This window comes from Zootermopsis nevadensis, unplaced genomic scaffold, assembly GCF_977971745.1.
Source record: "Zootermopsis nevadensis isolate Lab colony 2312 unplaced genomic scaffold, Znev_1.0 Znev_ptg000010l, whole genome shotgun sequence".
NCBI lineage: Eukaryota > Metazoa > Arthropoda > Insecta > Blattodea > Termopsidae > Zootermopsis > Zootermopsis nevadensis.
In genome coordinates this window covers 21701799-21715400 of record NW_028259142.1, presented here as the reverse complement: position 1 = coordinate 21715400, position 13602 = coordinate 21701799, and the positions used below count along the sequence as shown (strand labels likewise).

General features: G+C 37.7%; 1 protein-coding gene across 7 annotated transcripts in view; it reads right to left on the bottom strand.

Annotated features, from left to right (window-relative positions):
* LOC110834225 (uncharacterized) overlaps positions 1 to 13602 on the bottom strand; it is a 30664-nt gene that overhangs the window by 16485 nt on the left and 577 nt on the right. For 5 of the 7 annotated variants that reach the window (XM_022073152.2, XM_087346854.1, XM_022073151.2 and 2 more), the window contains exons 2-14: positions 10989 to 12297; positions 9977 to 10080; positions 9364 to 9431; positions 8684 to 8800; positions 8491 to 8592; positions 8174 to 8284; positions 6302 to 6470; positions 5894 to 5996; positions 5599 to 5806; positions 4036 to 4162; positions 2276 to 2492; positions 1619 to 1882; positions 797 to 882 (exon numbers count right to left, since the gene is read on the bottom strand). In XM_022073152.2, the coding sequence (XP_021928844.1) occupies positions 797 to 882; positions 1619 to 1882; positions 2276 to 2492; positions 4036 to 4162; positions 5599 to 5806; positions 5894 to 5996; positions 6302 to 6470; positions 8174 to 8284; positions 8491 to 8592; positions 8684 to 8800; positions 9364 to 9431; positions 9977 to 10080; positions 10989 to 12224 (2912 nt within the window). In that variant the 5' untranslated portion in view covers positions 12225 to 12297. The remainder of the gene's footprint in view (positions 1 to 796; positions 883 to 1618; positions 1883 to 2275; positions 2493 to 4035; positions 4163 to 5598; positions 5807 to 5893; positions 5997 to 6301; positions 6471 to 8173; positions 8285 to 8490; positions 8593 to 8683; positions 8801 to 9363; positions 9432 to 9976; positions 10081 to 10988; positions 12298 to 13602) is intronic. The other 2 variants (XM_087346852.1, XM_087346855.1) reach the window with 2 other exon arrangements.

Sequence of the window (13602 nt, the reverse complement as noted above, 5' to 3'; positions counted from 1 at the left end):
TTGCCACTTAATTGCTTTCAATGTCAGCCCCACCGGTGATTCTACACATATCACAATAGCGATCAGTCTCGCTTGCATGTCAACTGATTCACCAGCATCTTGAATGTGAATTATGAGTTCAATGAGATTCTGAAGCACTCCTTGATAAACCCCCAAAATAAAAAGAAAAAAAAACGGCGACTGTTAAGCGGTCACTCGGATAACTAATTTCCTAGAGCCAACTTTGCCTGCAGAAATAAGCAGGAGTCCTCAACCCTTGCCTTTATAAATAAAATCGCTCTATATATATAAACTGCTTATACCAGGCATAAATGAACGGTCTAGCAGCTGAGCTCAGCACAAACTCTCTCTGCACTACCATCACCAATCACCTTTCTGCACATGCTTTGCCATTTTATCAATTGCAACTTCAATGCACCTTTTGGCTGATGACATAAGCAATGAAGAGCAAGTTTAAATTATCTAATACATGCCTTACAAATTTCACTGCTGTACATTGCTTACTTATTTAAGTGTATAAAGACCATTTCTAACCAATCTGTACGAAGCTGTCCAACTTCTTACTAGAACAGTTATTAAACTTTCTGAATAGCCCTCACTAGGCCAGATTCTTCTGGTTACAGACAGAGTCGAGTGATGTGTTCCTGTGAACACAGTAATGAACTTTCACGTTCCACAAAAGGCAGGTAGTTTCTTGGATAGCGCAGCGACTATCAGCTTCTCAAGAAGGACTCTGTTCCATGGTGTTAGTTCATTAGTTACTGTTTGTACTTTACATCTACAATTAAATATTTACCTTCCAGCTTGAGTTAATTCATCTTCTGACTGAATGAGATGCCGCACATCATCTGGAGTCAAATCCTTCAAAATATCTTCAAGATACTGAGGAGGAAAAGCAGGGAAAACAGTCAGAGATTAGTGTCAGATAATACAAATTTCGAGATTTAGCACTTCTTACATGAATGCATGTTATTATTACATAAATTGTTTTATCAAATATGCACAACGTACTGAAACAATAAACAGTATGTCTTGCGCAATTAATGAGACATTAATGAATAAACACAGTCTTTTTATTAGCAAAATAGTGTACCTTAAGACACAGCACATACTACTCATAAAAATTTTGTCAACAATTTAACTAATCAAACCTGCAGAGCTCGTAGAATTTGTTGGAACAGCAGAATTATATATAGAGAAGCCAGGACATATTTTCAGGTAACTCAAAATCTACATGGTCTTTAATTTGGTAATTCTGACATTTATGGTTTAATAACAGCAAGGCCATTATATTTTTAACAATTCTACAATCATTCCTGTTACTTTGATCACTGTCTGACGCACAACATTCTTGGTTAGCCCTCTGAAGCTAATACTTACAAATTCAATTCCTTCACCAAAGCAAACAGAATGCATCTCCATTATAAAGGGCAAATGGTTAATGCTGTTCAGGAAAATAATGGCTGTTTTCTCAGAATTATATTAAACCCATAATACACTCTGTGAGCAATGCAGAGAATTACTGATACATGAAGCAGGTGGTACACAATTACCACTGGGCACTAAAGAATCAACACCAACTTCATGTATAGACTAAACATGAATTATGTAACAATACCTCTTCTCTGGAACAATTCTGCTGGTAAAAGGAATGTTTGCTTCGCTCTTCCTTAGACAAGACTGTGGTATATAAGCGTTTGTCAAAACACAATGGTATCTCCTTGTCCTTCAAACCAAGTGTGTTTAGAATTTCTTCTTGTTGAGCAATGAGCAATTTGTTAGGTACTTGGAAGCCAGCCATGTTCAGTAGGTCTCTTACCATCGGACCTTTCACGGCCAGATCTAATGGCGAAGTTGAATGTAAGGAGGGAGATATGTTTACCTGTAACATTCAATGAAGTCACATAGTGATACTCTGACCTAAAACAATGTTTCGTGCAGTGTCAATAAACCTCATATTTTGATTGGTAAGTACAGATCCACCCACTGCCTATGTCATTATAACAATCTTAATCTCAACTTTACATGTAAATTCTCAATGTTTTACCTAAAAACTCAAATGATATATATATATATATATCAAGTAATTGGGCCTGTTAACCTTCAAAATCAAATTTAAAGTAATGCAAAACTCTGAAATGACATGTGGTTTGTGAGTCAGGGACTTCACGAGGTTAACTCTGACCAACAAGCACGGCAATCAGGAGTAATTTTTGAGATCCATGTCTATGAGTTTCAAGTCAATACACAACTTCTAATAAGCATCTGAACTTACCTCAAGAAGCCAAGGCTTCAGCGTTTCATCTAGAAGTACATCAATGCCAAACAATTCGTAAGAGCAGTAACGAGAAACAAGGTTGGCTCGGGATAGCTGGCTAATGGAAGACTCCCCACTGATGATTGTCTTGATAACTAGATCAACGAGACTGTTCCACAGAGCTACAACATTCACTCCCTCTTTCTCTAGGTACGTCCACAGAGTCTTCACTGTCCTGTTGTAATCCACCAAAAAAATACAATGGAAAGAGTGCTTACGCCTTTCGTATTATAAGCAGTAATTTATAAACTTGCACATATCTGTAGAAAATCATGCATACATAGTATACGATTTATAGAATGATCTCATACGCATCAATGTCAATAATTCAGTAGAATGTATCATCTGCAACAGCAATTCAATGAAGATATGAAAAATATACTTTAATTTTAAACTTAAATATAAAAATTAGGCACTAAATGTTCTTACACTTGTATACATGTTCAATGCTTTGTATTTTAGCGACACAGTTTGTTCACATGATAATTTCCTCATTAGTAGAACTCGCACTTTGCATGCTTGCACAGTAACGGAATTCATTAGTCACCGATGATCTCGATAAAGAAAGCTGCAACTGTACACAGGCACTGGACAGTACAGTACTGAGAAGTTATTTGCTATGATTGATTGGTGGTCTGGCACAATTATATTTTTACTGATTCACAAAGTCACAATTTTTTAATTATCATAACCCTACCGCTGTGGCATTCGACTGTAACCAAATATCTGTATTACCATACATCGCAAAATTCTATTTTAGTACAATACTGCATTATTCAACTTTTTAATCCCTGAGCTATGAAAAATATTAGAGGCATTCCAGAAGTCTCCTGTATAGTAGTTCCAGCATTTAATTAACTGGGTCAGTTAATTCCCATCAGGTGAGGCATTAGTGTTAACCTCATCTACTAGGCAGTCAGAACTGTGGTGGTGTGTATTTATATGGTACTGACCTATGGGCTATGAAAGCATGCGTTCCAAAAGTATGGATTTGACAGAAATCAAGTTCCATATTGTTGGGAAAAACAACAATTCAACCTGTTGAAGGAAGGTTTAAACACCCCAAGCCGCATCAATTGCAACCAATAACGCAGCGTAGAATATAGTTCCTTCACTGCAGTCTGACAGTGAACAAGTCATGAATGCATTCATTTCATGTGGATCAGAAGTGGCAAAACACGCCAGATCTCATCAAAGAGGTGCGACAATCTTGGCACTATGAAAGTGATGCAGATCACTTCTTTGAACATCAAAGGCTTGTGCTAAGCCATCCTTTGCTACCTCATACCAGAGTTAAATGATGACAAGAACTGCCCAGTACCAAATGGAAAGAACCAAAACTTGTGGAACACAAGATCACTTCCTTCAGAACAGTTCAGCACTGCACTACCAGAGCGATATGCAGAGATTCCCGGAATACCACGGACCTGTCTCCAATCTGAATCTGAAAATGCCATCAACAACACACAGCACCATTATAATGCCTGAGATTAGATGATAGCTGCTCTGCAATGGATCATTTGCATCACTAATGGCAGAAATGCGTTCAAATGAGCGGTGACTGCATTGAGTAGTGGACAGATGGAAGCACGTTGCAACATACTGCTTCTAGTGATCCGTTGTGTCAGGAACAAACACTTCCTACAGAGAGAAAACTTCTGAAACTCCTTTCCTATTCTGGCTTAGCCTAAGTCATGAGAGAAAGGTCTGGGACTTACCACTTGTGTCCTTGACAAGCTGTAGCATCTTCATTCTGTGTGTACTGGCTACTCATCTTGTTAATGCTGTAGTTGGTCAGGTGCATGTAGCGATCACCCAGGCATGCCATGTCACTGGAGTATTTAACTGAAGCCAGAAATAACATACCCGATGGAAACGCAAGCGTTCAAACAAGAGAAGGAGCATTCATTTAACGACTTGTTTGAAATTTCCTGATCCACAAATATCACATTTGTATGTGCTGTCAGCAATTTTTGTCATAATTTAAACAGCTGTCTCCATAACATGCAGTAAATCCGATACACAGCCTCTTCCTTGACAACCACAACCAACAAGAAAACATCTACAAACATACAAACAGATTCTACAGCTGAAATAAAATAAGTCAAAGTCTCCAACCACCACACAAGGAAAGTTGAGTGCTTCATAGCTTACATTAGCATTTCCCTAATTACAAGACCATTCTTCACCTAATTTATAAAATGTAAAGGGTTATTACATAATTCTCAATAAAGCAAAATACGTGATAACTACGTACACTTTCTTTAAAAGCTTCAGTAAAAAATCAAACTCAATAAAAACTGGGGGGAAATTTCTTTTCCAAAAGACTTAATTTTTAAGGAGGCATTACATGATAAGAGAGAGTCAAATAACCAACAAACACACTCTGTATAAAAGCAGAAATATCACAAGCGGCTTTGGACCTGGACCACCAGGATATTTGATAGCGAAGTGCTGAGGACAATATTTGAACCTAAGACAGAGAATGTAACAGGAGGATGGAGAAAATTACATATGGAACATAACACTTGTTCCCTTCTCCAAATTTTATTAAGGTTGTTAAATCAAGGAGAATGACATGGACAGAACATGTAGCACACATGACGGAGATGAGAAACGCATAAAAACCCAACAGGACGAGACCAAAAATACGGGAAGACAATATTGAAAACGATAGCAAAGAACACGAGGCAGAGGCAGTTGCCCCCCCCCCCAAACTCTGACATTGGAGTCGTGGACTGGATTCAAGTGTCCCAGGACAGGCACCAGTGGTTATCTTGGGAACATAGGAACACATTTTTGGATTGCATCAACCAATTAGGGCCCAGTGATGTCTACAAGTACCAGCTGTTTTCTTCTTCTTCTTCTATGGCGCGACAGCCCGAAGTCAAGTCTTGGCCTCCTTACCAGCTGTTTTGCCAGTAAATAACTCTTTTTTGTCCAGATTGTATTTGTGGGTTTCGTATCATTCTCAGAACAAACAGGCGTTACATCTTCGTACAACATTCAGCACTTGCTCTTAGGAATGGTGACATGTTTTCCCTGTGCTAAGTGACTTTCCAAATTTTATTTAGATAAACTTCGGCTCCAAATGGTTAGATGCCAGGAATTTCTTGATTGGCTGAAACTATCAGCTTCTCACAGAAAAATCTGCTTCATGGGTTTAATGAGAGAGAAAATGTCCAGTACCATAACTTGCTATAATATAGAGTGTAAATTTTTGTACTATAAACTTATTTCATTTACAAAATGAAACTGAGAGGGAGAAAGGATCGTCATACCTGAAGCAAACCGAACCAATCCATCATCATAAATATAGATGCGAAGAGGATTGATACTAGTAAGCAGCACATAGAGGCGTAGGTCAAACTTGCTGCCATTGATGAGAAAAGGCTGCGATATGTACTTCTGAACCACTAACGGTCGCTTCTTGGGGATTTGGGCCCAACGATGAACAACCTTAATGCCAGTGCCTCTTGCAGACGCAGGCTGAAAAGTCACATCAATTACTTATGCTGATTTAGACCTACAATAAATGTACTTTCACAATTATTTAAACGTTACTAATGTCCATACTGGTTTGACTATCCACTTCTCATTGCCACAACTCTTCTCCCATGCCTGGCGAAGCAGCTTGTTGTCCTGAGGTAACACGTAAGTACGAGGGATAAAGCCAAATCTGGAAAGCAGACAAACATATATCACAGACGTAAAACAATCTTCCGTATTCCAAGAAAGATGAATGGTTATGTGGACAGTAACAGAACCATTAATTCAACAGAATGTGTTGCTATGTGACCTCACCACTCTGTTTATTTGAGGTTTTCACGGCAGTGAGTCTGAAGATGGCCGTCTACTGGGTTGTTGCACCGAGTAAACCCAGTAGACGGCCATCTTCATTATTCATGATATTTATATTTTCCAGCAACAAATTAAGTCATCAGCATAAACAAGTATCTGAATATGATTTAACATTAAACATACTCTTTCTTTCCAAACTTTGTCATAAGACGGTACAAATTCTTCCACAGCCGATCTTTACGGCCAATTTGAAATGTCCCTGGAAAGTGATTGATCTTCTGGAAGTCTTTCAAGGTTTTAAAACACAGTGATTTCATGTGTTTTCCCCACGTACCACACCAGTCATTTGACTCTGGAAAGTAAAAGTGGTTTATTATTAGTTTGATAAAATAATACCAACTGAAATAAGTCTAGAATTTTATATGGCAGCAGAGATAAGCTCTTAAACAAAAGCAGTGGATACTTAGCCCTTATTAAGAAAAAACCCTGTTTGTTCCTCATTTGCAGAAAGAAGCATTTTTTTGTTAACATCATCATGCCACATACATACAAAGGACCTGACTACATGGCAGCCAGGCCCGCTCCTTTGCAAGATTAACTGAATTGTTGCTTGTTGACATGATTATAAATCAGCATGAATTTAGGAGAAAGAAAAGTTTACATTTCCACTGCAACAATAAAGGAGCAGCTCAAGAATGATTCTGTATACTACTACTACTCCTTCTCCCTAAGATGTTTCCACTTTAGATGTGTTGCCCAGCAACCAAGCCTCTCCGCGTCTCTGCCATCCCAATTCTCCTCCTCCTCAGCTTCTTCATTCATAACTTGTTTTTCTCATCTAGATCTTAGCCTCATTCCCCTTTTACTTTCATGTCCAAAACTTTCTTGGATTCTCACTTCATTCTCGAAACATGTCCATATAATCCTATTCTTGTCATCTGATAAAATGGTGGGCCAGAGAGTTTTAATCAGAGATGCTTTTCTTGTGACTGACACTTAACAGAAACTGTACTTATCCTCCATTTTTAAATTTCATTTCATTCTATGATGAAGTGAAGTGGGAAAAACATGCAGTCATATGATTTTTAATATCAATTCAGACAATCAAATTTCAGACTTTAAGAGTGTAATTAATGGAAAAGAATGTGTTGGCCTGAAGATGGGTTTATAAGCTAAAACATAACACAAGTGAATGGAATACAAAACATTAAGTGAAATTGTTATGTACAGACAAATAATAATAATTTAGAAAATCCCACAACATGATGCTCCTGTATAAACTCAATCTTTTCTTTACATTCCCTCCAATGTTCTTATTGCACCCTCACGTTTTGGTTTTGCTTCTGTACCCCTTAAAAATCTCATCTCTGTTGCCGTTATTCTACTTTGTCTACCTCGGTCCAAGTCCTTGCTCCTCCTCCATTATGTTAATGTGACGTATTCTCACCTTCTTAGGCATATCCCATTGTCAGATTATGCCCCCCAAAACCGGTAAAGTTCTTTGCATTTTTTATTCTTTCTGCATTTTTCATTTTAATGCCTCCATTTATCACTGTTTTAAGGTTGCTGAATTTTCAAGTTATAATTCCAGACAATAAGCCAGTTATTTATAAATATGTTTGTATATTTATAGAACGTTAGTAGGCAGACATCATTTAGGTAACAGAGAAAGTGGAATAATGGTAGCAGCATATGTTTGCAGGACAGACAGTGACATTTCTACCAACACGTTTCAAAAGGAGTGGGAGGAGAGGAGAATTTGTTTTGAAATCTGGGACAGGCTATAGACAAGTGGGCATTCAGCTTCATGCTACAGCCACTTTAACCAAAGCATCCAGTGCCCATGGGGCAGGACACTGGGTGGGCTCCATACTCGATCTGGATGCAGTGGCAAGGAGAAAAGTCACTGCCTCTGCCAGCAACGAAACCTTTGTTGACCAGACCACAGCTTAGTCATTATACTGACCAAGATATACCTGATCCTACAACAGAGACAGTTTCGTAAAATGTTGCAAGGAAATAAACAAGATCTACGCAAACCTCGGGTAAACTCACTTCTAATAAGCCTAAAACCTGAGTTCACAAGTGTGCGACGAATGACCAGAGGCGTAATGGTACTCAACTTCCACTTCATGTGACGCTGAATTTCAGCTGGAAGAGCTTCACCTGGTAAAGAAACAAAGATATTTTCAGTTCTCGACCCTAAGAGAGGGGCCCGTATAAAGCAACATGAAGAGTCAAACTATACAGCTACTATGAAAAAACACATATTTTGCTCCAGGCAGGCTATAGCTGAATCTGGTAGAAATTCATGGAAAGAGAGAGAACTGCTGGTTTTGACAACTAATTTACAAAAGGCTACACAAACTTACCCCTGACGTCATGCATGGAAAAGCGAATATATGGAGGAACATGTGAAAACAAGCTTGGCCTCAGACATTCTGGCAAGCCCTTTCCTTCTATCACAGATGAAACTGGAAACGATGTAAAATACAACATAACTTTAGTAAAAATACACATCTTACAACTTATCGATAATTTCTGATGCCTTTGCTTATCACTTACCTTTCTTATGAGCATGATCATTCAGAGAGATTGATCGAAGTGACTCCCCCACTACTGATGGTGTATTAGAATCAGTGGATACAGTCGTTAAGCTGCTAAGCACAGACTGATCATCTGCTGAAAAAAACACATTAATATAACAAACTATTAGAAAATAAATTTATTTAAAACTATTAATGACTGTCCAAACGTCCTTTGCAGGATCGTGTTAGAATCTTACTGTAAAGCAACGACAAATTAATGCCTTCTAATTCTTTTTCTGTTAAAAAAGTTACCAAGATACCCATATCAGCGCAGTCTGCAACTGCCATCACTGACTTCGCCCAGTAATTTCATATAAATATGAAATTAACCTTGGCATAACAATGTTGGGTAAAATTCTGTATGCAGGTGGTGACAGAAATATTGCTTGGTAATTAATGGTCGGTTTTATTGCTTTTTTCATAAATAGGAATAATAATATATTCCTTCGACTGCTCTGGAAATTTGTCTTCATTCTGTACATAATTTAAAAGATTATGGATCTAATTCAGAATAACACAGTTCTGACAGAATTTGATCAATTTATATGTTTTCAAATTTTCAGTAACGACCTCAGATCACACAAGACAAACATCATAAGTTTATCACATTCAGGTGCTTTCTAAAATGAACACATGAAATATTCAAGTATTTTGTACCTTCCTCACTGTCTTCCCCTTGTTCTCCTTTGCTGTCTCCATCTTCACCACTGCCACACGTCCGTTCACTGGATAACGTATTGAAATGGAATTAAACACTCAACAATAATAATTACTAAAATCAGTTTTTAAAGAAAAGAAAATAAAAAAGAAGACAGAAGACACAGAAAAACTATGCCAAGCAAAGAATCTCAACACATGAACATACACTAAAATCATCATTACAAACAGAAGAGGACAAACTGGAGCAGACAACGGCAGACTTGCAGCACACATCAGCCTGCTGCCACATTCAATCCAAGAGAAACTAATTCCACGAAGCACAGTCACTCAGCTGACCATGAAATTAATCACCTTCCGTGGACCTCACAGTTTCCTTAAAATACTCACAAAAGCCGGACGAATGAATCCAGTCCACATCTTCAAACACCACTTGTTTAAGACCCATTAAAATATCTTTCTATTTATGCCTGGAACCCAAAAGGGGTTTCTGTCACTGTAGAATGTTAAGGCATTTCACAAATGAGAATCTGACTAGCACAGAGGTCAAAATCCTCTTTTAAAACACGGTACATCTGGGATCATCTTATGTTTTAAATGGTGTTAGATTTACCTATCAGCGAAGTCCGAGTCAGATGATAGGTTTGTTTCATCGTCACGTAGATCTGAAGAATGTTTTCTGACTGCTGTCTTTGAAGATGCTGGGAGATATAAAATCTGTAGAAGGAAAGATAAATTATGTAACACCAGCCTAAACCCCTTCCTCAAACCTATAAGTTTCAAAAATTAATTTGATTTAAAGATTCATTACACAAAGTTCAATAAAAGACCTAAACCTAAAGGGTAAACAATTAGAGCCCCCCAAAAATAAATATATAAAACCCAATAAAGTGGCAAAGTTTGGACACTGTAAATTCTTTGCATAATATTCTTTACATATAAATATATTTTTTTATTTTTCCTAAATGGCAAATTTAAAAAAATAGACGGTAAATGACAAAAATATCAGATTTCAAACAAAGTTTCATAAAAATCCATTCAGTTCTTGTGTTGAATAAGCAAAGGACAGACATGGCTGGCCCTACATGCATTTATTTTGTGCACCCTGTGCAAAGAATGCATAATTAGCAAATTCATCAATACAATATGGAAGAGCCAAAGGGTGCCTAAAAATACATTAATAACAACCAAGTAAAAACAATTAGCAATACGAAAATTAGGAGGGGTGGGGGTAAATTCTGAGTTTCTATCCCACAAAGGAAGGAAACTACTGAGTTAGAATGGGGCGTTGTGCACAAGCAGTTCTCGGTTCCAATTCAATGCAATACATAGGCCAGATTCCACGTTTTCCATTCAACAGGTCGCATTCTGATAGAATAGGGGGATAAGATTTTTTTCCTTCAAGGTCTACTTATAAGGAATTATATTTCTGTACATGCAAATATTATGAACATCTGACTAACATTACTTTTACAGTAATCCTGCATGCAGACCCTTAACTTGCGGTGTATGAAATGTACTGATGCCAGAAGAACAAGACAAGCATAGGAACACACACTCCCCCCACCAAGACGTGACTACACTTTGCTACTTTTGACCAATTATGCCAGTCATTATGAACTCACCTTAGTGTCATGCCCTCTGTGATCAGATGATCTGTGTAAATGTATTACTTGCAAGTGACCGCTATGAGACTCCGAGCCCCGTAATTGACGCTGACCATAGGTCGAGTGTTTGGTATCTTCTACGTAACAGTTCTGCGTGAGACATGGAGAACCATCTCGGGCACGTTTGGGCTCCCATGAACTATCTTGACCACAACCACCAAAACCTGCTCCAGGTTCTGACTCGCTACGCTGGCGCAGCCTCTTCCCATCCACGCTGCCTCGCAAGTCTCGTAATTTGCTACCAAGGATCTCCACCTCATGAAGATAGCAGTCCTGAACTGAGACAGTGTCCATCATGTACTGCTGTCTTGATGGGACAGTCCCCCCATCATCATTTAGTGGACATGACTGATCACAATCATAATTTTCAACTTGTCTTGCGGTAAAGCCATGGACTGACTGCAGGTGATTATCAGTACTATCTCTGTTTGCTTCTTGTGATAAATTATTTTCACCATGATCATCTAATTCAGTCCAAGCTTGGTTACAAACTACACCATTTCTTTTAACAGTATCACAAGACACTTTGGTGTGTTTCCTTGGCAACAAACCATTTAAATTTTGTCCTCTATCAGGGGATACGTCACCGTGTGTAACATACGAATTACTGACATGTTTTGGGTTCTCATTTACATTAGGAAGCAGTATGTTATGAGTTACGTTGACACTGTTACCAAAACGTCTATGTTGGTAACAAGGGTGGCCCATCGATCGAAAACGATCTTTTGACTTCTTCACTGGAACAATGGTTCTGTGATGTTCTATCATTCCATCTACATCCATGGGTTGACGTAATGATGTCTGGTGTAAGGTATCTTTGGGTAAATGAGACTGATGGCTATTTGTCTGCCTGACAAACATACGAGAATTCTGTTGATAACTGCATAAGTCATACTCCTGAACCACTTTCTTTCTCAGATGCTCAGTATCATACTTTGAATCACACAGTCTATTACGCTCCCGAAGAGGATCAGCTTCCAGACCCTCGCTTTTGCTACGCCTTCGTCCACATCGAGGACCTCTATAAACTTCGCAAACTGGGCACCAATTGGCATATTCAAATTGACACTGATAATAATTTGGATTGTTGTGTGTAGCCCCAGCACAGCTGAACTCATCCTGTGATTCTGAGTACAGATATCCAGGGTTAGAACTATTTAAGGCCACTTTCTGAACCACATATGGAGTTGCCATTATCCTCAGATTAATTTAATGGCACAGTATTGCCATTTATGTCTATCCTCTTGTGTTCCCTTACACCAGCATTCTGAAATAAATGTGGCATAAATTAATGAAACTCTGAATAAGGGAGAAGAAATGGTTGGAAACTTAAGGAAGCGAGTAAAACAAAACATCAAAAAGACAGCGTTCACTGCAAACTTTACTCACAGTTACAGAATTTACATGGACTGTTCAACAGGCTCCAAACATAAAAGAATAATTCAATAAAGTATTGTATACACAGGTGGGATTTCAGAAAATTGTACCATATCTGGTTACCAACGTTGCAAACTAGTTATATCAACCGTATGAGGTCTCTTGAACAGGCAGTTTGATTTCAGTTTTTTTTGTTTGTTTTTTCCCCCTCCAATAAACTTGAGAAAATTTTTGGAAAAATAATTCCAGTAAAGTATCCAGGCATGGCAGAGATGCTGGGAAACAGTGGACAACAAAATAGTATTTGAAGTCCAAAAAATCATTTGAATGATGGCAGGTGTTACAGTCTCTGCTGTAAAGGACTGTTTAAGAAACGATCCATCCCAGCATATCAGTAAATTCTTACTCTTGTTATGGTCGCTCATTGTTGACAACATAACAATAGTTTCAAACTAGTTCAGACAAACACAATGCATGTGCTCCATAAGTATGATTTGCACAGATCAAATACTAACCTCAGTACACTCTAGAAACAAGTGTACAACACAGGAATCAAGTCATTCAACAAGCTACCATCAACAATTAAAACATTATCATCTGGGTTGCAATAATCCAAAAGACACCAATCTTCAGACTTACCACTGTGAAAACCTAAAATCCTTCCAAACATTATCACCCTTCTACTCAACAGAAGAACCCACTTTGATTGAAAATTCTCAATATAAACATTTATGAAGATAATATTTCTTCAATATACATCCTTGAACCGTTACGTATAATATCTATAAAATAAATAAATTATAATTCTAAATATATTTATTAATGGAACCAATCTACTTATATGTGAGGACTCATGGTGTATTGAGTTGACATGTTTCTCATCTACAAAACAAAATTCATATTCAAAGAAAATGTAACAGGAAGAAAAATAACCACACAACAGGTCAGAAGTAAACTGTCTTATAAACCTTTCCAAAGTCTATAATCATATACAAAATGAATGTAATAAAATCAAAACTACAGAACCCTTACCAAATTCTTCAAACAAAAACACGAAATAATATCAAACCTAATTCCTCATCTACAAAAGACGAGCTTTGACATCAAGCCTTCTATTAACTACGTAAATTGGTTAAACCTTCCACTAATTATGTTAAATCGTGCCCTATTGGCAAATAAACAGTGAATTTTTAAT